General features: G+C 47.4%; 2 protein-coding genes and 1 long non-coding RNA gene across 3 annotated transcripts; 1 reads left to right on the top strand and 2 right to left on the bottom strand.

The window, feature by feature from the left end:
- Positions 1–13117: 13117 nt before the first annotated feature.
- Positions 13118–14053, bottom strand: LOC135378529 (uncharacterized protein K02A2.6-like). Its single transcript, XM_064611583.1, has one exon. It carries the CDS (start codon positions 14051–14053, stop codon positions 13118–13120), a length of 936 nt encoding a protein of 311 aa, XP_064467653.1.
- A 363-nt stretch (positions 14054–14416) lies between these two features.
- On the top strand, positions 14417–15251 carry LOC135366162 (uncharacterized). Its single transcript, XR_010414107.1, has 3 exons — positions 14417–14434; positions 14542–15121; positions 15203–15251. It is a non-coding gene; the product is annotated as an uncharacterized LOC135366162 (long non-coding RNA).
- A 153-nt stretch (positions 15252–15404) lies between these two features.
- On the bottom strand, positions 15405–18977 carry LOC135378518 (uncharacterized). Its single transcript, XM_064611574.1, has one exon. The coding sequence runs from the start codon at positions 18975–18977 to the stop codon at positions 15405–15407; it is 3573 nt and encodes a 1190-aa protein (XP_064467644.1).
- Between the last annotated feature and the right edge of the window lie 5698 nt (positions 18978–24675).

Below are 24675 nucleotides of genomic sequence, written 5' to 3'. Positions count from 1 at the left end.
TTTTATGGACTCTCATAGTGCACAACGCTCAGCTGGTCTGGACACGAGTTAGACTTTCCCCAATTAGTGTGGTGGCTCCCTGGAGGGTGCTGATTAATGTGGGGGGGTCCCAATTAGCTCTAATTGCTAATTAAATCGTGTTCAGGACAGTTGAGCGTTGTGCACTGTGAGAGTCCAGTACCTACTACTGACGAAGCCGCCATCACCTCGATCGTGACACCATTCTTCTGTTATTTCAGCCATTAAATACCCGCTGTCCTGTTTTCCACAACGACAGTTCCTACTCTGTGTAGTTTGTGTCTACTCTGCAGTTAATAATAACAATGATGATAATGTTTTATTGGTGCCCGATACCTAAAAGGTAAAATTGGTTTGAGTAGAAATGTGGTTCCAAAACAGTTCTACCGAGATGGGTAGAAATTTCTACCTTTTCTTTTTTTTTTTTTTTTCAGTGTGCGGAAATAGAAAGCGAAACATTATTAGTTTCGGTAATCATCCCCTTTCTTTACTTTGTATGGACTATGTCAATAACGCATTCCGCGTGATCCCGAGTGTGGTACCATAAATTACAGCTTTCCGCTATTGGTTCGTTCTTTTGTGCCATTGTTGAGGGATCGACATTTGCGGGAGGGGTAAACGAGGTCAGTTAGCCGTAGGTGGTAATTAAAGGGGAACACGTATAACAAAAGCGAAACAGAAGTCCTGCCCTCAGAACGTCAGTTTATACATGGGATTTCCCTCTCTCCCTCTCCCACTACGCGCTCCGACAAAGAAACTGCCCCCCTCCCCACCAAAACGAATGGTCTGGATCCGCTCCGGTTGTCTTTAAAGGAACTGCACTGTTAAAACAGAACTTCACCACATAGCACGCTCCTAGCCAACCATCATTCCGAATGATATCATTCTGTGCAATGATTTGTTGAAAATGAGAGGAGGCGCCTATCTGGGACAGATTATCTTGTCCCAAATAGGCGCCTCCCCCCTGTTTTGAACAAATCATGACACAGATTGATATCATTCGGTATGATGGTTGGTAAGGAGCGTGCTATGTGGTGAAGTTCTGTTTTAACAGTGTGTAAAGTGAAATTTGACCCCCCTGTTTCTGTGTGCGACCTGGTAGTGTTTGCCTGTGTGATGCCTCACATAGAGCCTAAGCACTCAAAGCGGGATAATTATTGCACAACATAAATTAGCAAAATTAAATCGGACGGTAGGTTGCGCCCCGTAACAGCTAAAAAAGTCATGATGGGAGTACTCCTGTCACTTGATACCTAAGTAATACAGAATGAACTTACGACCAGCTACTTATCTCCAATAAACACTACTTTTAGAATCACAAGAATTACTGAGACAATTCTTCAAACTATCGAAGAAACAGTATACCAAAATACTGTCAACGCGGTCAGCGCCCTCTTTTTGTTCTCCTCCCAACCATATTGCACGGCGACGGCGTTTATTGCGGCCCTGCGAGGTTTGTGTACGCAAAAAAGTTCATTTCTTGCCGAAATTGAACAAAGCTTCACCTGACAGCTATGCCAGGTATCTACTATAATGTTCGGGGATACACCAAGTGTGCTCTTTCGACAAGAGACGTTGTCTACCACAAGATTCCAACGGAAAATGCACGGAAACGAAAGTTGTTGCAAGCGCTTGGTCAAGACATTCGTGAGTCACGCCGTATTTGCTCAACCCATTTCTCTGACGAGTTGTACGAAATGGTAGCAGCGGACGGTCGAAAACTTCTCACACGGACGGCAGTCCCGACACCAGTGTTTCAACGTGTGACGTCTGACGATGCGAACACCAGTGCTGACGAGGTATGTATTTACCGATACACAGGAATGATACATACAGGGTGTTTCAAAAAACGTGTCATTCGGACTTGATAAAAAAACGGGGCGACGGAAAAATACGGGGTAAATGGCATTTGTGTGGCAACTGAATTTGCCACCTTGAAAAAATATTTTCATTTGATTTTAATTAAAATAAATTGAATTTCTTTAATTGAACTCCAAAATTTCCCAAGTCAACCTAATGTTTTTTGTTTTTTTTACAGAATTAAAGAGCCCGTAGGGAACTTAGTCAGGTCCACTAAGAAATCCGCTCGATATTGCAAATGGAACTGCCCAAAAAAAGCCCCGAAATTGAGGCTTCAAAGTTTCGGGTATTCAACGGCGCACCAAATCAGACGCAGAGATTCGTGGAGAGGAGGACATGCTCCTGCCCCCATGAAAGATAGAAGGTCGAAAAAACACAGGGCGGGAAAAAAGAGGCGGAATAATTTTTGTTTGCCGCTTATCAACGCATGGTGGAATGTCACCTGCCTTGTTATCTGCGCGTCTTGTGCTGCACGCCGGTCCGGCGATAAACTGTTCTAGCTTCGTGGGGGCAGGAGCATGTCCTGCCCTCCGCGCATTTTTCCGACTGATTTGGTGCGCGTTGAATACCCGAAACTCTGAAGCCTCAACTTCGGGACTTTTTTTGGGCAGTTCCATTTGCAGTATCAAACGGATTTCTTGGTGGATCTGACTAAGTTCGCTACGGGTTCTCTAATTCTGTAAAAAAAAAAAACGTTAGGTTGACTTGGGAAATTTTGAAGTTCAATTAAAGAAATTCAATTTATTTTAATTAAAATCAAATGAAAATATTTTTTCAAGGTGGCAAATTCAGTTGCCACACAAGTGCCCTTTACCCCGTATTCTTCCGTCGCCCCGTTTTTTTATAATGTCCGAATGACACGTTTTTTGAAACACCCTGTATATGTGGTTCACTTGAAATTCAAATCGATTTTTGTGATGCCTACGCTGCGTAATGTACCAAACAAAATATCCCCCTTCCCCTGGGGAGAGCCCTGAGCTCTCGAGGAGAGTATAAGTGTCAAAATGTGCTATAGACACTGACCGCATTCTTCATTCATATCAGCCTCCATCGTGACTGACAGGGATGTGAAACTCAGAAGTAAAAGCGTGTCAATGGATGATTTACCGTCAGCACCTCTCAACCTTTATCCAGTGATGAATTCAGCACCTATTGTCCATATACACTCATGCTCACAGGTGGGTCAAGCTCTTGTTTTGTTTAACATTTTAGCTTCTCCATGCCTTGCAGGTGCATGATATGACAATATCTGCACCACTGGTGGAACCAGCTGCTGAGTAATTCTGGAAATCTGAAGACAACAGTTTTGAATGGTGTTCTGATACAAGATTGCAGATACTAAAAGCTCTCCTACTTTGCAGTGTTGTGCTCTCTGCTTCATCAGACCAGAAGTAGTACATCAAATGTGCATCATATTCAGAACTTCCGGTGCATCTCACAAAGTGGCCACAGACGTTCGCATCACGCTTCTCACCACAAAAGACGAGTGCCCAAATGAACACAATTTATCTTGGAAACTTCGGCCAGAAGTGAACAAGATGGCTGCAGGGAACATCCTGCTGTCCTGCACAACCCTTTTCAATGGGACCAGTGCAGCCATGGTGTGAATTCATAGCGCCTTATGTTTTCACAGATTCAAATGACACCTTGTAGTACTTGCTGCTGACCATTTTCCGTGGCTACTCGAGCTGATTAATATTAGTCACCTCAACAGGCCTTACCTACAACACCTACTAGAAAGGTTGCTGGCTCTCTTTACCGACACAGGTAGGATTATCAGAACTCACCAAACTCATCCAGATAATCTCATCCAAATCATCATCTAATCATCCTTCCATTCGGAATTCATTGCAAAAAGTCGATAATCATCATCTCAGAACTCATCCAAATAATCTTACTGAAACACAAGCTTTCGAATAGAGTCTGTCCTTCATTAGGCATGATACACACATACATGGTACAAATATTTATACTGATGTACATTAGAGAAAGGGAACAAAGAAGGTAGTGAGGAGGAAGTCCAAATTCTTGTTAGAAAGTATTGAGGGCACGAAAAAATAATACGAAACAAGGCACACAGGCTTTGCGTAATTGAATTTTTTGTTACAATAATTCTATCTGCAACAATGACATAAAAGGTACACGTAGTAAAAGGTAAAAAGAACAAGCTTGTACAATTGCAATATGCAAATGCCATGCTCGGGAATGCTTAGTGACCATGTAGTCCACAAGAGGATCTTGTAACAGAGGGTTAAGAAAAAGCTTGAATCTGCGGTCATGTTCCGTGCACTTGCTGAGCTAAACCCGTGGATGCAGCGTACTTGTAACCACCTTTACAGGTGTAGTTTCAATTCTGAAGGAAATGCAGAGCTTCTACTTAGCATGTGGAGAAGTATGAGCTTACGTGTACAAATCAGCTGTCATTCAGGAAACAATGTATACAAGCTTAGAAATAATGTGTCTAGGTTTGACCTGGCACGCTTTCGACAGCCATGAGGGAACATGTTTCGATAGACAGAGCATAGGCAAGACACTTAGCCATGACCATACCTTATCTTCGCAGAGGATGTAGATGTAGACCTCCTGAGTGAAACACCAACAACTTGCAAAGATGTGAGCTACAGTGAAATTGTAGCGGTGTGCAAATGGTCTGAGCCCACACCAGTGGCTGCAATTGGACTGGTATGAGGGCAAACATGGGGAATTTATAATAAGAAATTGAGAAAGTGTTGCAAAGATGGCTGTGCGCAGACACAGAAAAGGCCTAAAATTTTTGTCAACGACAGGGATGCCTCTGAAGAGAAGCCTCTGTTGATGTCATTGGCATGACCCCACCTGAGGCCTTATACTGATAAAGTCATGAACGCGAGATGTTTTATTTATGTATTTATTTATTTCTATTTTTCTGGTGCCCATGAGCGGCCAGAGGGCCTCCCTAATGGTGCACCATACAAACAGTCAATACAAAGAAATTAATTAAAACACCATAATTACATAAAATAAAACAAAACAAATACTACGACAAAGACAAAACCATGTAGATGGCGAGGCAACAACTTGTCTTGCTTTGGACCCATCATGAAGAAGGCATCTAAGTTGGCGTACGACGCCAAATAAGTCACCACTGAACAGATCAAAAACCCCGGAATGGGAGTTATACACAATCTGAAGCCTCAAAGAAGGTGATTTCTCTAACTATTACCACATACATAAAATGTTTTGTGGGTTCTAGTGCTGCAATGTGGAACATAGAAATTGAGCCTTGATACGATCGCAGCTGTATCGCTATATGTCTATATCGATATATAAATCGATTATAGGCAAGGTGATAGCCTATGTTCTCTTAGAGTTTATGGACTGGAACGTGTTTGTGGCAAACACCTGTGCACTGAACAGAATATAAAAAAAAAGCATACATACATTGCGTTACTGGTTGGTGCGAAGTAGCACTTGCAAATTTATATGAACACGGTATGGGGATGTTCTCCTTCATTGTTTGCTTGTTTACTGCTATCACTTGTATGCTCATTCATAAACACAGTGATCAATAAAGCAACATTACAAGTTTTGATGTCTGTAGAATGTATTTTACTGTGTGTATTTTACTGGCTGTCTGGTTATTCCAGAAGGGTATATGGCAGACCTCTATTGTTCATGAAAAGTATACTGTTGTGATCAAGCAGTGTTCAAACCATTCAGTGTACTGCTGTCAAGATGGGAGGCATTCAATGCAGCGTACAAGCACCTGAAAGAAAAGTGAGAGCTTCATCTCAGTGAAAGCAAACAAACATGCACATGGTCAGACAGCATCTACTGCATCACACGTCAAAAATGCAAAAACCTTTGTGTGCTTCAGAAGGAAAGTTTTCCCTTATGGCATGTACAGCACATGCTGCGAGGACTTTTCTGCAGTGCTCTCAGTTTTCCTAATGGCCCCCAGAGCCACCTGGTAAACTGTTTGTAGGCAACGTACCGGAACTTCCTGCATGTACCATGGACAGCGTAAAATTATGATATGTAACTTTACTAATAACAAACCGAAGGCACACATGGAGGAACTCACTTGTTCACTTAGCTGTTCCTCTTAACAGCGTACTCGTCGCTTTCTCTCACGTAGCAGTAGGATACCTGGAGCAACTCAGTCTTCAGCCACTGTATTTTAAAGTACATATTTCTTGAAATGCAACCGCTGCGCTGCTTCAGTAATGTCTCATTTCGCGGCAACAAAGGCATTCTTCTGCCGTCGGCATCGGCACGCATGTGCCACAAAGACACCTGAACCGAAACAGCAATGTCATATTTCCGCTGCGAGGTTCTCAACATTTTCATTACACATGAAGAGTGTTTCCCACGGCCGCTGGGTGACTGTAATGACGGTAATTCATCCTCCGTCGACGATTCTGCGGATGATGTCGTGTCATACTGCGTCTACCGCGTGCACTCGTACGAACAAACGTTTTGCGGACGTGACTGATGGACCATCGCAAACTCTAGGGCATTCAAGTTTGGAAAAATCAGCATCACACGACGTGGACCTCAAAACAACATTCCGCCTTCGCCACAGACCGGGAGGTGAATTAGAAAGGCGAGACTAGCCGTAGCCGACACGAGCCAACCTAGTGTTGTGTCTGAGGGAGTACTGAGCTTTGCGCTCGAATGTAACCTTTGAAATTCGATTACTCAAAGAAAGAAAGAATTCAAAAAGAAATATTTCGTAACTGAGATGTACTCTTCCTAGGCTTCCATAAAATCATAAGGTAACCCTGGGTTGAAATTCACTTTACAGTTCCTTTAATGTTTCTTAAACTGATATCGCCCTGGTTTCAATATGATGCCAGGATGTGGCCTCCAGTCACATTCCAGAAGGGTAATTGAAGTCGAAATGATGTCATTGCACGCAACGTCGAATTTATTTGCCTGTACTGGAACTCGCATGCAAAGAAATGCTCGCTGTTGCGTAGGAGTCACCGTTTCAGTTTTGTGGTGCGACTGGACGTCACGGTTCCCTCCTTGCTAACTCCTATTCATTCTTGCCTAGTGTATCGGTTCTCTCTCACCCGATACCTAAATTTTGACTGATGGATGTCGAAATGACAACGCATAGCGTTATCAATACAATTGCTGGTATCGCACATCTTTTCACAGAATTCTACCGCCCTCTTCCACGAAAAACGACGTATCAAGTATGGAATATGTATTACCAGTGGCGTAACCGGAAAGAAGACATGGAAATGTGATGTGACGCAGCCACCAAATATTGAGCTGGAATCCTGCTGATCAGCAGCTGTTGACGATGAAGGCGCCTATAATAGCGTACGTGTAGTGGACATCTCCTCGAATAAACAGAGTGTCATACCCAACAATATGTAACATCAGAGGATTTGCAGGTTCACGCTACACTCTAAAAAGGATGTGAAAATCAGGAAACTGCTATAGTTACCACCTAGGTTAACATAGCGTCTGATAAATTGCGTAAAAGGTTGGTAAAAGCAATTAGCATATATCCAAATTGCTACAAAAAGGCGTACAGCCCCCTCGCTCACCGAATTCTCACTCACCGCGAGCATTCGTGGCAATGGTTGGCGGACAACGTGCTATGCGGTGGCGCCGTACGTAGACCTTGCGCCTTGAGCGCCTTCTTTGCGCCGGAATAAGAACTGCGCTTGGCCTCCCTACCTTTTCTAGCGTCACCCAAACGTACCTGGAGGCTAAGGACAAGCCTGTCAGTGTCCACTCTGAGCTCAAAGGACTCCAGTTTCCGGATAATGCGGCAACATCTATCAACAAGCATTCCCTCTTCACAGACCTCGAACAAAGGACACACTCATCCCTACACTCTTAAAAATGAACTTCACCGCATAGCACGCTCCTAGCCAACCATCATCTCGAATGATATCGTTATCTGCCCTGATTTGTTAACAACGGGAGGCGTACGCCTTTTTTGTGACAATTATGAACAGCCTAAGTGTCACAGAAAAGGCGTACGCCTCCCGTTTTCAACAAATCAGGGCAGATAACGATATCATTCGAGATGATGATTGGCTAGGAGCCTGCTATGCGGTGAAGTTCATTTCTAAGAGTGTAGGACGCCTGGCTAGTGCCACCAGCTCTCTAGCCAACAGGGGAGTCTTCCTCGGCTCCCAGCTAGTCCACCTGCGCCGCCATGGCGTGAGTCCGTGCCCGCAATACGGGTTTACGGAAGAAGAGCGAGTCCAACCCCCTGGTGGCCAGGATGGCGGCTGAGAAACTGATGAGCGACGTCTACCACACGCATACTCTGGTGTTCACGGATGGCTCCATTGACCACCGTTCCGAGAGCGCTACCAGTGCGTACTAAATCCCGTCAATGAACATGGCCTGGAAAGAGAAATCAGTCCGTTACCCTATCTCATCTACGACGGCCGAACTCCTGGCCTTGTTACACGCAGCTGCTGCGGTGCAAGTCACTGGAATAACTAAAGCCGTTTTGCTTACGGACTCCAGAAGTGCCCTCGGTAAAGTGATGAACCCCATGTGTGGTAGCATCCTAGCCCGCTGTATAAGGAGGTCGTGTGCCCAGCATAGGCCAACCGCAGGTGGGCTTACTCTTCAATGGATCCCGTCTCATGTCGGCATCAGAGGCAACGAACGAGCGGACCAGCTAGCATCCTCAGCACACCACAGCTGCAGCCCATCCTTACCTGTTCCGGCCGACACCGACAGGCGCATGGTCGTCAAACAGCTAGTTGAAGTGCGCCATCCTGGCATACAGGACATCATGCAGAATCATCGACCCTCTCTTCCCACGACAGATCTTCCCCGTGTTATGCAGACAATGCTCCATCGGTTGCGCACGGGATCTGCGTTCACGAACTCGCAACTGTTCAAGATCGGCACCAGGGAGGACTCCAGCTGCGGTCACTGTAATCATCCGGAGACTGTCGCACATATCCTGACAGAGTGCCATGCGGGAAACTCACCTTCCCCACACCAGGCCTGCCATACTGACGGACGTCCTCTTCCCCGAAGGTTCTTATGTAGAACAACTTTCGAAAACTCGCGGCCTGGTGCGCTTTCTTCAAGAAAAGGGCCTCACGGAAAGACCACTCTAGCGCACCTCTCATCTACAGTGTGCCTCCGTCCCATCAGTATCTGTCATACTGCCTATGCCTCACTTTGAAATCGTCAACTCTCCTCTCCTCCCCCCCCCCTTTTCTTTTGCTATAGTCGTGACGATGCCCACTTGAGTGCGGCCAATAATGGCAAGCTACCTCGACCCCCTCCTTAACCTTTCCCCGCAACCTTTCAGGCACAACATATGCCACAACTATTACCGTGTATTCACACGAGCGCCTTTTCTGACTGCGCAGCGACTGAAGGAGGAGAAGGAGGTATCAGCATTATCACGCAATCATCCAACCATTCGGTCGCGGGCGGAGCTTATCGCACAGCAGAATCTATGAAGCGCGCACGTTTTTATTGTATTTTTGGCGAGATATCAAAGAGCCTTGTGCAACATCACTGCGCTCAGCAGCTCCGTCCGTCAGAAAGAAGCACACGGATAGTTTGTTCGCGGGGCACAGAATCTGACGACTGACGCGCAGAAGGAGGACGGAGCGAAAAAGAAAGCCACCCTCTGTTGCCAATGTTACAAGCTCTATTATTTTTTATCTATTACACCAGGTAGAGCAACATCCGATCTTGTGGAAGCTCGCCGATGAGCAAAACCGAAATGTACCGAGGAAACATGCCATGTGGGAAAAGATCGCTCTTGAAATGGAAAAGAGACACCCGGATGTCGAAGCAACGGTAGTTGTGTACATCAAAACACTTTTTGGGTCCCCATATTCACGGCGCAGTCGTTGTATCAGTTGCTGTTAATTAATAATAACGAGTTGGCAGCATTCGCGTTCCAAACCAAAAGGTATCGGCTCAGGACGCTAGCATTTTGGTTTAAAAACGAGAAATGTATGAGCAGTATCGCACGCCCGGTAAGACAAAGGGGTGCAAAATTTTATCCCCAAGCCGGCCACTGTGGGGTCACGCATATTCATAGTTGTCTGGCATCATAAATTAACCATATAATGGTATAATATTTTAGGTCTGTCATTACACAAGCCTACATGGCAGCTCCCCGGGGTCATCATCACGTCATGCGGCGCATTCACGGGAGGCCACTGTGTGCATACATCGTGTTCTGACAAGCACCAACGAAAACGATCAGTTGTAATAAAGGGAGTCAGTTTTCCGCGGTTTCACTATTCTTACGTGTTTCCCATTCATCGCGGCCACACAGTTTGAGAACTGCCAGAGCGCTTTAGAGTAACCCCTGGACAAAGCTATAGTGCTGAAGATGCAACACTTACGTGATGGCGTCTCGCTTTGTCATGGCATTATTTCATAATTAGTCACTAGAAGAGCTTCCTATATAACGCGATATGCAAAAAGTGCCAATTCGTGAATTTCGTTTTGTTCCATAATTTTATATGTATGTATGGGACGGTAACGTCCCTCCACCAAAAAAAGAGGAAAAGAAAAGAAACAGATCATAAGGGTTGTTTGAGTGGGTGTGAACTCTGCCTCGCTATGCCACCGGAATGAGTAGTAGACACAAAAACATGGCCTGTCCAACGTCTAAAGCAATGGGGCCAATGAAACGCAGGAATTGGAAGCTACCAAAGCTAGCCGAAAAAAAAAAGCAAGACGGATGGAGGATAGAGGATGAAGGGTGGAGATGCGTTGAGGGTGCATGCGTTCGTCGGGGAGAGCAAAGTATTAGATGGGCCGTTGAGCAAGACCTCCCTTCTGCAGAAAGAGGACAAGGTTTCTTGCTTTAGCGGAACGTACAGCAGAGGGACCACCAGAGACACACACACAATTGACACAAAAAGGTGTACGCTCCACTCTGTCCTCCAATCAGAAGTGAGAGCCCTATCATTCACGACAATGATTGGCGCAGAACCTGCTATGCGGTGAAGCTGTTTTTACTGTGTTCGAAAGGTGCGACCTTTACGCCACAGCCGTGTCTGCTTTACACCACACTCAACACCGTCAGACTGCTGCGGAGTCACGGTAAAAAACGACGACGCACAGCTTTCACAGTACTCTCTCCTACACTCTTTCCCGCTCACTCTTATATACGAAGGTTTTATGCATTTAGAGGCATGTTTAAGCGCACATAATTCGAACGAACCTGCTGCAGACGGGTTACGGAAAGACGATCACTGGCTAGTATACTGTCCCGCATATTGGCCTCTATACTCTCCTTTTGCGCTTTGCTATGCGGAGCAGAATGTATTTAAAAGTGGCCGCATCGATGCTCAAAATCTTGCGGTAGACAAATGGGTCCTCGCGTCGTAGCTCCCGTAGAAGGCTATTTTGCAGACCGTACTCTTTCCTCAGCAACCATTCATTCGTCCATAGCGTCTTTAACCGCTTCTTTTCGTGTCAGCATTCACTATCGTCAATGAGAAAAGCAAGAGCCACAAATTTTCGCTTTCTTTCGTCCATTGTGTACCAAGCGCCGTGCACATAAAATTGATGCTGCAACGTTCAACCGCAGCGCGAACGTAATCCCCGGCTTCCCCAGCATCTGAGCCGACATCACATTGGAACACTATCTGTGTAGGCGTTCCAAAAGGGCGTAGCCTCAGCGCCTTATCATTTACCCCTCTCGCTCCTTCAGTCGCTGCGCCGTCAGAAAACACGCTCGTGTGAATACACGGTTACCTTCTAAAAGATGCAACTGCTCCACCTTTTTTCCTAAGAGTGTATCACCAACACCACACTCTTAAAAATGAACTTCGCCACATAGCACGTTCCAAGCCAACCATCCCGGGTGATATCGTTCCCTTCCTTGATTTGTTGAAAACGGGAGGCGTACGCCTTTTTGTGACACTTATGCAGAAATGTTAATTGTCACAAAAAGGCGTACGCCTCCCGTTTTCCACAAATCGTGTGAAAGAACGATGTCACTCGGGATGATGGTTGGCTTGGAGCGTGCTATGTGGCGAAGTTCATTTTTAAGTGTGCAGACACGCGATCGAGTTACGGTTTTACCGGAAAGATACATGCTGTTTTCACCGCTTCCGGTTTGGTGCCAAAACAACATCCGGTTTCACAGCAAACACTCTCTGCGCCAAGCACTCTGCCGATTGATACAGTTATCTCTTTCGATTTGAGGAAAGAGAGGATCGTAAACGCCTTTTTGTGCCAATTCAAATTGCCATAACAAGGCGTACGCCTCCCGTTTTCAACAAATTAGGCAATTCTGCATGGGGGCTGGTTCCAAGCGGCCTTAGTCGCGGAAAGACCGGAAGCCTTCGCGGCACCGGAAGTTGTGGCGGTGGCTCGTTTATGTTTATCCGAGAATGTCATGCATACCAGGAGAACGGACTTCCAGGAACCGCAGGGATGTCGCCTGATATTCGTGTCTGGTTTACTCTCATTTAATGCATCTTTGGTTCAAGTCTGGGCAGTTCGATACCACCTTGTCCGTCAAAGAGCGGTACTTTATTTGTAGGGGCAACCCTGCACACGCAGTAACCGACAGCAATCCACAGTTATTTTATGTACACATACGCAGGGCCAGTAATGTCCCCTGAAATAGACTTCTGGGGGCGGGGCTACCGAGCTTCCGGGCGGGGGGGGGGGGGTTCTATATGGACTATCTATTGGATCTATTGGACAATCTCAGGGGATGCTGCAAAAAAACGGAGGGGGGTGTAGGGAAATTTCACTGCGGAGCTTAATATTATTTGATATGAAAACGATATCAAAAATGTCCTAAGCTCATTTTGTAATATGAATATGTGAAATTAAGATCACGGAGTTTGAGCCCCGTACCAGTTTCCCCTGTTGCACCGTGCAGAGGTCGCGTTTGACAAAATCGTTTCCAAAACCGGATTCTCCAGGGCCAAATGCCGAATTTAATATACTTCGGCGCTTAATATTGTTATGTCGTCCCGTCAGGACGGCTCGACGTAACAAGAGAGTCCCGTGAGGCCAGTTCCGAGCCGGGGAAAAAAAAGGAAGCTTTATTCTCCGTCGATAACACTTAAATAGCACTCTGACGGAAGCGGTACATGCCCCCATACTTCCACCTTGATACCATCAAGGTAAACAACATGATACGATAAGGCGCGTATCATACATCCCCCTTTCCCTCCGAAGCTAAGTGGAAATGCTGACACTGTTTACATTCACCATGTACTATTAAACAAATCGAAAAACATATCTACTTTGTAGATGTGAAATACAATCAGAACCCAAATCTATCAGGCGGCTTAATACATCGTCCGCTCTTCGTGTGCCTGTGAGAGTCATCTGAACACATGACATCAAGGTTCTCAGTCACTGGCACGGTCGCTTGCTTCACTTGCTGTCCCTGTGTATGGTTCGTTGGATCAGGCAATCCCGTGGCTGAACTCGGGGTTTCTTGGCGAGAAACTGAAGTATCACTTGTCACGGAGAGGGCATCGTCACTGTTAGAGGTGTCTTTCGTATACGGTACAAGATGGGTCCGCGTTCGACATACTTCTTTGCCCCTCGTAGCTACCCAGAACGATCTAGGAGTTGTAGCTTTACTTTTGACGACTCCTTGGCGTTTAAGGTCTATTATCCATACCCTATCTCCAACTTCGACTCGTGGTAGATGTCGAACACCATGTCGGGTGTTGTACCAGGTGGCTTGTTTGAACTTTAACAGCTCCTCCCGCTTCCTCAGGTCATCGTAGTTCGGCGTTTTTGGCAAAAGTACTTCAGGAGAGATTGGGATAGTAGTACGCAACTTGCGGCCCATCAGAAGTTCCGAAGGGCTGTAACCGTTGGCCAGGGGAGATGTCCGGTATGCTAAGAGTGACTCATAGGGATCATCTGTTTTCTGCAAGGAATTCTTGATGATTTTCACTGCCGCCTCCGCGAGGCCGTTACTCTGGGGGTAACGCGGACTCGATGTAGTGTGACGAAATTTGTATGTGACGGCAAAGTTCTTAAATGCTGATGACTGCGCACCAGAAAACTCGGGACCGTTGTCAGAGATTACCTCATCAGGAATACCGTGGCGAGCGAAGATGGACTTACAGTGTTCGATCACTGTTTCCGATGAGGTGCTTCTTAACGGGGCAATTTCAGGAAATCGTGAGTAATAGTCGGTCACAACCAACCACCAACGACCCTTGATGAAAAAAAGATCCATAGCGACCTTCTGCCACGGTCTCCGGGGGAATTTCGTCGTCAAACACGGTTCCTTCCTATTCAGTGCGTGCTCCTTACACGCAGGGCAACTGCTGACAAAAGTACCGATATCCTGTCTTATGCCGGGCCACCAGACACTGTCCCTCGCCCTCGCTTTACATTTTACGATGCCTTGATGCCCCAAGTGGATCTGTTGTAAGATGTACTTCTGATACGATAGGGGTACGACAATTCTACCTTTATACATCAGCAAGGAGTTCTCGAAGGCGATGGCGTCCCTATATTCCCAGAAGTGTTTGAGTTCTGGATTTAGGTCACGCCGAGATGGCCATCCTTGAGTTCTGAACCTAACCAGCGTCTGGTGTTGCGAGCCGCTGAGGAGGTAGGTGGCCAGATCCCCACACGGTAGACAAATCGAGGCAGAGGCCGGTTGAGAGAGAGACGACGTGTATATATTTACATGATTGTACAGACAGAGACAACCCGTAGGTTGCAGGTGGCGGCTTAAATAGCCAGCGCATAGTGGGAATGAGGTTGCAGCCTTGAAGGATTCCGGGAAGCCGTCCTCGTTTTCCCTTTTCATTAGGGAGTGGAAAGATTCCAGTGGTCCTCGGGAAGATGTCCGCTTGCGTACCCCGGGAAGCTCAATATGGTGATACCTCAAGTCACAACAGCTCGTCGCCGCCCCGGGATGACCTCGGACGCACAAGCAGTCCAACACTGGTAGACGGACGAGGTGGTACTTTTCAGTCGGCCAGTAGACACACCGCAAAGTCCCCTGATCAAAGCGTTGACGCAATCTCCTCAATAAGTGAAATGTCAGGGAGAAGACATGATGACGGAGGTGAGAAGACCGGAACTCTTCTTCAATAGCAGAGCGTAGATTCAAGACTTCCAGTGGCTGGCCGGGTCTGGCTATCTCGTGTAGGACCCTCGAAGATGAAAGCAACCTCTTGTTTCCTCCCATGTGAATGGCTCAAGCTTCAAAAGGCACCTGGCCACGGGGCTGAGAGTTTTCTGGAAGAACGCTGCGACCGGCGAAACAACAGAACAAAAATCCACAGTCCAGGTACACAACCTTAGAGCGATCTAACCATTTCACCACTTAGCCAGGTTTTCTGTAAGCTAAATAAGCCTTTAACCAATTTAGGTTCCCCAGAATTTTTCGTCGGGCAACATCCCTTCCGGTAGGAGAACACATTTCCCCAGGCTTTATCAAAATAAACAATTTCACTATCACTTTTTTTTTTCCCCGAGCAGTACAACAAGAAAGACACAAACTCATATGTTTTACAAGAATCAGAAATAGCTATGTACAACTCAGTCTTCACGCTATTATTACTAAACGTTAGTTAACAACGACTGAGACAGTCCGCGTTGGTGTGCTTCTTACCCCTTTTGTACCGCACAACGAAGTCGTGTTGTTGAAGTGCTAGACTCCATCTAAGGAGGCGACCGTTTTTGCCCGACATTTGGTTCAACCATGTGAGAGGGCAATGGTCGGTTACCAGAATGAATTGTGTACCGTAAAGATAACACTCGAGTTTTTGAACCGCCCATACCAAGCATGCGCACTCTTTCTCCGAAGCGCTGTATGCTTCTTCTCTAAGTGAAAGTTTTCTGCTCGCATACAGGATGGGGTGCTCTTCTTTGTTTTCGTCCTCCTGACATAGCACGACCCCCATTCCTCTGTTACTCGCGTCACACTGGACAATGAACGGCTTAGTGTAGTCTGGGGATCGGAGAACAGGTGGTTGGGATAGCGCCTCCTTTAGGCTACGAAATGCATTTTCTTTGGCCCAATGTATCTGCGTTGGAGCTGACTTTCTCAGTGCGTCCGTTAGCGGACTAGCCATATCCGAGTATTGCCGAATGTAGCTCCTATAATAGCCTGTAAGACCTAAAAAGGCGCGCATTTCGGTCTTGTTTTGAGGTTTCGGGAAGTGTGCAATGGCTGACACTTTTAACTCGTCTGGCTTCCGGTGACCTTGTCCAACTCTGTGACCTAAGTACAAGACTTCCGCTTGTCCGAGATGGCACTTCGCCGCTTTTAACGTTAATCCGGCACGCCTCAACCTGTTGAAGACGTCGCGGAGGTGTTCCACGTGTTGGGACCAGGAGTCGGAGAATATGGCTACGTCATCAAGATAGGGGACTGCGTACTTCTCCGCCCCACGTAGTACCTGGTCCATCAAACGAGAAAAACAAAACGGCGCGTTTTTCAGGCCGAAACTTAGCATTAAAGGTCTGAAAGTTCCCATCGGCGTCGTGAAGGCCACGTATCGTTTTGCTCTTTCTGTCATTGGAACTTGCCAATATCCCCTGACAAGATCCAACGTTGAGATGAATTTGGCTTTACTAACCCTTTCGACCCGTTCCTCTAGATTTGGGACGGGATACACCTGCGTTTTCGTTACAGAATTCAATTTTCTATAATCAATGCAGGGCCTAGGCTCTTTGCCCGGAGCCTCAACTATTATCATGGGTGACGCGTAGTCGCTTTCAGCTTGTTCGATTACTTTTAGATCTAGCATGCGCTGAATTTCTCTCTTCATGATTTCCTCCTGACGTGGAGATATCCTGTAAGGTCGGGAGCATACGGGGACTTCGCTATTCAACTCTATGTCGTGACATATCATGTCTGTTTTTCCTGGTTTGTCGGAGAACAACTGCTTGAATTCGCCTATAAGCTCCCGCAAGTCGTTTAATTGGGGCTCGGAGAGATTTCCTCCTTTCACTACCGACTTCAAAGTTTCATCTATTCCGGGTGCTACTGAGCGAATCTCACCCCATTCAAGAATCTCGGCCGGCTGTTCCTCTGGCGCGTTTAGGGCCACGCTTACGACATGAGTCGAGTCGACGTACGGCTTCATGAGGTTCGTATGGTACGTTCTCACCTCTTTCTTTCTACCCCTAAATTCGACCATGTAGGTCGTGTCTGATAGTTTCCGTAGGACCGTGAAAGGCCCGTCCCAGTGCACCTGGAGCTTATTTGCCCGCGTTGGTCGTAGAACTAGTACCTTATCGCCCTCTTTATATAGCCTCGGTCGTGCGTTGCGATCATAGTACGTCTTGGCGCGTTCCTGCGACTCACGCGTGTTTGCTTCAGCAATCTCTCTAGTATCCTGCAGTCTTTGCAGCAGTTCCAAAACGTACTCAACAACAGTATTGTTGCTTTCCTTGCCCTCCCAATTTTCTCTGATTAGCCGCATAGGAGAGCGTATCTCACGCCCATATACCAATTCTGCTGGGCTAAAACCCGTTGTCTCGTGTGGCACGGAACGTAACGCGAACATCGCGCCTGGCAATCCTGATTCCCAATCCGTTTTGTACTCATGGGTCAGCGCTCGGAGGACTCGCTTTAGCACGGAGTGCCACTTTTCGACACTATTACTTTGTGGGTGGTACAATGAACTATGGATCACTTTGATCCCGCACTTCTCCAAGAATGTGGTTGTCAGTGCGCTCGTGAATACCGATCCATTATCACATTGAATTTCCTTCGGGAATCCGATGCGCGCGAACACTGATAGCAGACCGTCAACGATTTCGAAAGAGCACTGTTCTTTTAGGGGCACTGCCTCAGGGAACTTTGTGGCTGGGCATATCATGGTTAAAATGTACTTGTAGCCTGACTTGGAAACAGGAAGTGGGCCGACAACGTCAATTACTAACCGCTGGAATGGTTCTGAGATGATAGGTACCAGTGTTAGCGGAGCCTTGCAACGTTCGTTTGGTTTGCCCACTTTCTGACATGTGTCACAAGCTCGCACATACTGTTCCACATCCTTAAAACACCCTGGCCAGAACCACTCTTGCAAAAGACGTTGCTTAGTCTTACGCACACCCAAGTGTCCCGCCCATGAATTGCTGTGACATAATTTTAAAACGTCTCCGCGCAACCCCTGTGGTACCATCAACTGATCAACTACTTTACCCCTTCGATCTGTGTAATGTCGATACAGTATCCCATCTTCGACAACAATGCTCACGTTTCTCTTAGAAATTCCCTCTTCTTGTGCATTCCGGAGTTTACTGAGTGTCGCGTCTTCCCTCTGTAGCCTGATGAGCTGCTCTTTACTGACCCGAACTAGATTTCTCAGCGCTCCGTTCGCCGGTGCAAGATATTCCCCGACCTGGTCTGACTCTGCAGGGTCGCTGTCCCTGGGTTCGCTCGTTTCCTCGTCATCTCTAAGAGAACTACCAGTCTGATTTACTTGTTGTATTTCAGCAACTTTCACATCTTTCTCCGATTCCTCTTTAGCCCTGATCTCGCGTGCTTTCGCTCTCGTTATAGCGAGTATTTTCTCCTCCTCTATCTTAACGCCTGCCTTGCGCATTAAGTGAGCGGTGCGGTTGGACAACAAGTACAAGTACTTCCCAGGCAGTTTGTCAGTAACTGCCGCCTCTGTTTTGAATTCTCCGAAAGGTCCCTTAATGGACACCTGAGCTACCGGCAGACATACGGTCTGCTCCTCTATGACCTGACGGATCCAGACACACTTCGATACATAGTGCTCGGGCAAGATGAATGACGGATGCACCAAATCCAGACTAGCACCACTGTCCCTTAAAACTGTACAGGGGCGACCGTTTACCTCAAATTGATACAGATAGGGCTTCATTAGGTCGTCCTCTTCTGCTTCACTGCTCTCGCTCTCATAAGCTAGAATAACCCGTGGTTTTCTGCACCCTGCCGCGATGTGGCCTTCTTCTTTGCATCTATGACAGATAATAGGCCGTTTCTTCTCGAACGCGTTTACCCTCTGTCTTTCATCGCGACTTTCTCTACGCCTGTTCTCCTCGCTTACGGGGTGTTCTCGGCTAGACGTCTCCGCGGCATTGTTTCGCTGTTCCCGTTTTCGAGCGTTCTCGGGAAACTGCTTTTTGTGTCTCCCAGACGCCTTCCCGTCCTTTAGGTCCATCCCCCTCAAAGCGATGTACTCGTCAGCTAAATCTGCGGCTGCTTTAATCGTCACGATCCCGGATTTTTCTCTGACCCACGTGCGCACCTAATTTGGTAGCTCATTGAAAAACTGCTCGATTGCAATAGCTTCCAATATCTTTTCTGGGTCCCCAAATGCTTCTGCACTCTTCATCCATTCCCGAAGATTAGCTTTGATATCGAAGGCTCTTTCGGCGTAACTGTTCACATTTCTGTTTTCCCCGTCACGGAACCTTAGGCGGAATGCCTCTGCCGACAACCGGAACCGCTTTAGTAGGCTTTGTTTGACCTTATCGTAGCATTTAGCTTCTTCCGCGGACAAACGTGCTATACTATCGGCTGCTTCACAAGGAATAACTGTCAGAAGCCTAGCCGGCCACGATTCTTTCGCATAGCTTTCCCTTTCGCACGCACGTTCAAAATTTACCAAAAATAGACCAATGTCTTGCCCTATTTTGAACGGCTGAAGAAGCCTCGACATATCTAGGTTTTCGGTCCTGACGGTGGGTTGCACACTTTGAGATTGACTGGCTCGCTGACGACTAAGTTCAGCCTCTAATCTCAGCTTCTCCAACTCTTTCTCCTTATTCTCACGTTCCTTCTCTTCCTTTATATGTTGGAGGGTCTCCAGTACATCGTCATCGCCTAAGTCGGCCTCTGTAATCGCTTCAATGACTTGCGCCTTCTTTGTCGCACTGCTAACGTTTAACCCGAATTCCCGACACACACGAAGCAAATCGGTCCTAAGGAATTGCGTTAAATCCATGATACCAACGGTAATGTTGCCCGCACACACCTCCGATATATTACACAACTCAGCTAATATAAACAGAGGGACTCCCGGAATAGAATTAATTGACCCAAAATTCTAATCCTGGCCAAGGGCAAACATAATCAGATCACTCACCGGTTGAATACCATAACCGTGGACTCCGTTCCGCTGTTGATCACCAGTCGAGCGCCTTAGACGATCCCGTCGCTGCCATCCAGTTGTTGCGAGCCGCTGAGGAGGTAGGTGGCCAGATCCCCACACGGTAGACAAATCGAGGCAGAGGCCGGTTGAGAGAGGGACGACGTGTATATATTTACATGATTGTACAGAGACAACCCGTAGGTTGCAGGTGGCGGCTTAAATAGCCAGCGCATAGTGGGAATGAGGTTGCAGCCTTGAAGGATTCCGGGAAGCCGTCCTCGTTTTCCCTTTTCATTAGGGAGTGGAAAGATTCCAGTGGTCCTCGGGAAGATGTCCGCTCGCGTACCCCGGGAAGCTCAATATGGCGATCTCTCAAGTCACAACACTGGCAAGTTCTGTCCTTTGTTTGCTCCGTGGCGATGGCCTTCAGACTCGTTACGTCACAGGGGGGTTTTCTCGAGCAGATTGACGTAGACGTGAAGCTCTTGCTCCAGTGTCGAAGGGCCTGCATATCGGAGTGGATTGCGGGAAAGCGCATCTGCAGCGACTAGCTCCACGCCAGGGACGTATGCGACGGTGTACGAGTATCTCATCAGGCGCATCCAGATCCGTTGAAGCCGTAGCGTGAGGTCATCCAAGAACTTCGTACTTAGGATCGCGACGAGGGGTTTGTGATCGGTTTCAAGGCGAAACTCTTTCCCTATGAGGTATTCTTGGAATTTCTCACAGGCTCAGGCGAGGGCAAAGCCTTCTTTTTCAATTTGAGCGCAGCGGCACTCTGTTCTGAGAGGGTTCTCGAAGCTAGGCGATCGCCACTGGCGACCCGTCGTCTTGTTTTTGGAGGAGGACCGCTCGCAGGTCATACGAGGATGCGTCCGCAGAGACCACTGTTTCTCTGTTAACGTCATAAACTCCCAGCACCGGAGCCGAAGACAGGATACTCTTCCATCGTGAAAAGGCTTCTTGCTGTGGCTTTTGCCATACAAACTCTTGTTTACTGCTTAGCATAACAGTGCGCGGTGCTAGAAGGTCCGCCATGCGTGGAACAAAACGACCTAAGTATGTGGCCAAGCCCAAGAGTCGTCTCAGTTCGGTTTTCGAGGTTGGGGCGGCGATGTTCTTGATGGCTTCCAGAGCTCTTCCGTTTGGACATACGCCATGCTTGCTGATCGCGTTTCCCAGAAAGTCGATCGTGTCCACTCCGAAGATACACTTTTCGGGATTTAGAGTCATCCCTGTCCGTGTTAGACGGTCCAGTACTTCATGGATACTTGCGTCGTGGGCTTGCCGCGTTGAACCGAAGACGAGCACATCATCCATGTGACATATTACTCCCGGGAGTCCCTCGAGGATTTCCGACATACGCCTCTGGAAATGTTCGGGCGCTGATGAAATTCCGAACGGGAGTCTATTGAAGCAGAACCGGCCAAAGGGGGTTATGAAGGTCGTGAGTAGGCGACTGTTGTGGCCTAGCGGAACTTCCCAGAATCCGGCATTGGCATCAAGCTTTGAAAACACCGTTGCTCCCGACAATCGTCCCAGTGTGTGCTCCACCGAAGGAATGGGGTGCCATTCTCTTAAAACAAAGCGGTTCAGTTCCGTGAGATCGACGCAAACACGCACCTTGCCGTTTTTCTTGGGTACTATGACCATTGGCGCGCACCATTCGATCGGCTCTTGGACTCTTGATATTACCCCTAGACGTTCCATGTCTTTCAACTCCTGGCGTGTTGAGTCATATAAAGGCAGCGGAACCCTTCTTGGCGACGTTACCGCAAAAGGTATGGCTTCCGGTTTCAGACGGAGATGATAATCGCCATCCAGTATCCCAAGTCCCCGGAATAGATGTGGGTAGTCTCTTTTCGGATCCCTTGGGTTCGCTTCGACGCTGCCCAGCTGGCCAAGTAAACGTAGCTTTTCTATTGCCGGCTTGCCTAGCAGGTTTTTCTTTAGATTCCGGATGACGAAGACGTTCTGGTCGGACGCCCTATCCTGACAGACAATGTTCAGTGTTGTCACTCCGACTACTTCCAGTTGCTTTCCATCGGGCCCACATAACGTGCGATGAGGCGGGCGCAAAGTCAGTTCTGGAAAGTGTCTCTTGAGACATGTTTCTGATATGACGGATTCATCTGCTCCCGTATCTATCCGAAATGGTACGGGAACCCCGTTAACAGAAACGTTACGGTCCCATTTCGATGATGGTCTAGATGATGATGCCATTCCGAGGAACCCCTGCACTGCGACTGATGGTTTTCCTGAACTGCAGCTTCTCCGAAAGTCGTTTATCATGAAGTCCAACCACAAAACGGTCACGTAACAGCTCTTCGTTCAGGCTACCGTACTCACATGTCTCCGCCAGCTTGTAAAGTGATGTCGCAAAATCATCAACTGATTCTGCTTCTGCTTGCACTTTGCTGTTGAACACGGCACGTTCATATGACATTCCTCCGAGGGAGAAAATATTTATCGAACTTTTCTAGCACATGATCGAAGTTCGAAGCTGGTTCTGACGTGAGCTTAAATGTCTGAAAGACGTCTTCAGCTTGTCGCCCCATGATGTAGACTAATGCGTCCACCTGCTGTCGTTCCGATTGCTGACTGAAGCCCGAAACCGTGTGGAAGCTTTGGAAACGTCTCCTCCAGGCTGTCCACTCATTCGGCGACGAAAAGTTGAAGGCCTCCGGCGGGTCCATCCGGAAAGAGGTTGTTGCAGATACCTCTGCGTTGGCCATGCTGGAGGCGCGTAGTTTCCGTGGACTGTGGGCGTGACTAAGTCTTTCCAACTCGTTCTGACACCATGTTATGTCGTCCCGTCAGGACGGCTCGACGTAACAAGAGAGTACCGTGAGGCCAGTTCCGAGCCGGGGAAAAAAAGGAAGCTTTATTCTCCGTCGATAACACTTAAATAGCACTCTGACGGAAGCGGTACACGCCCCCATACTTCCACCTTGATACCATCAAGGTAAACAACATGATACGATAAGGCGCGTATCATACAAATATTATTTGATATGAAAACGATATCAAAAATGTCCTAAGCTCATTTTGTAGTATGAATATGTGAAATTAAGATCACGGAGTTTCAGCCCCGTACCAGTTTCCCCTGTTGCACCATGCAGAGGTCGCGTTTGACAATATAGTTTCTAAAACGGTACTCGCGATAGCCAAGTAACCAATTTTGTCAAACTGTGCACTTAATACCATCTCCTCTAAAAATGATATCAAAAATGTCCTAAGCTGATTTTGTAAAATGTATATGTGAAATGAAGATCACAGGGTTTGTGCCCCGTAACAGCTCCCCCTGTTGTACCCTGAGAGGTCGCGTTTGACAAAATCGTTTGCAGAACTGCACTCGTCGGGGCAAAATGCAAATTTCATCAACTTTTACGCTTGATGTGATGTGAAATAAAAGTAACATCAAATATGTCCAAGGCGACCGAAACGGCTTGTATTATGGTGCCAAAGAGATAATATCAATGCCTACTCTATGCCCTTCTATTGGGACTGAAACAGGGACGACCGCAAATATCGTCCGTACGTGACAAAAGGCTGCGGCAGAGCTCTTGGAAACGTGCGAATCAATTTAATCATGGTGCCAAGACGCACCTGTTTTCCCTGTTACACCCTCAGGGTTAGCGTTTGACAAAATCGCCTCCGAGACATGCACTCTAATCAATGGCGGCCCTCCCCCATCCGCCCCCCTCCCAAATGCTGAGTTACACATCAGTTGTCCTCCTTATCCCGTCCCTCGCCGCTCGGGCAACGAAACTCAACGACCCCCCACCTCGGAAACGCGGGTTGGGTCTGCCGCTGACTCTGATGAGTCAAATGGACAATTTTATCAAGTTGTACAGTTTAGTATGAAAACGATGTAAAATGGAAAGCGGTATCATATTTATTGGAGATCAACAAAGAATGCCCCTTCGCCGTTCGAACCCCTTCAGACCTGCCGTAGAGTCTTCGCGCATGCGTTCTTTACATGGTGTTCTTCCCTGTTATATGACATCTTAAACTTTATATCCTGTTTCGCTGTTATTTGGCATAAACGCAGTTCCATAGTATGAGGTCGCTTACCCGCATAGCAGCTGAGCTTAGCAGCTGAGCGCTCTGAAGGACGGGTGACCCCCTCCCACACAGCAGTACTGCGTTGACTGCTGAGCTTCACCTTTTCGTTTCTCTTTCGCTTTTAAAGGTGTCTGTGAAGTCACATCTTCCATATCGCCCTTATCACAATGTGCAGCTATTAGTACCGACGTCCAGGTGTTTGGATTTGTGGCGCTTGGGCTTCTAGCGGCGCTGCGTTCGGCCGGGCCAACTTTACAGCAACAGGCCTATAGTCTCATAAAGTTACGGGGCGTCTGAAGTGCACCTTACCTCCTCTGAGTTCCACACTCTCACTCCTCCGCTTAGGGAGTGACGTCACGACGCCGGAGCTTCTGCGGCCGCCGAAGCAACGCTGATCTTTAAAATTCGTTCATTTGATATCCATATCGATTTGATAGCAATTTTCGGGCGAAAACATTAGCTGCGGGTAGACTGTCGGTCGATGCCGAACACCAACATCCAATGATGACTGATGCAGTAATATCACGACGTTATGACCCGGAAAAAATTTTTAGGGCCGCGAAGACGGGAGTTATGCAGACCTGAATACACCGCACAGGGAAAATATTTTATATGGTAACTCCTGATTAGGTGACTCCAGCTTCACCAATGAGACAGGGTCTCGAGTTATGATAAATTTCACCTCATTGCTCCTTTA

The sequence above is a fragment of the Ornithodoros turicata genome, chromosome 1 (assembly GCF_037126465.1).
Source record: "Ornithodoros turicata isolate Travis chromosome 1, ASM3712646v1, whole genome shotgun sequence".
In the NCBI taxonomy this organism is placed as follows: domain Eukaryota; kingdom Metazoa; phylum Arthropoda; class Arachnida; order Ixodida; family Argasidae; genus Ornithodoros; species Ornithodoros turicata.
Note: the sequence above shows the minus strand (reverse complement) of the source record. Positions and strands in the feature narration are given on the sequence as shown.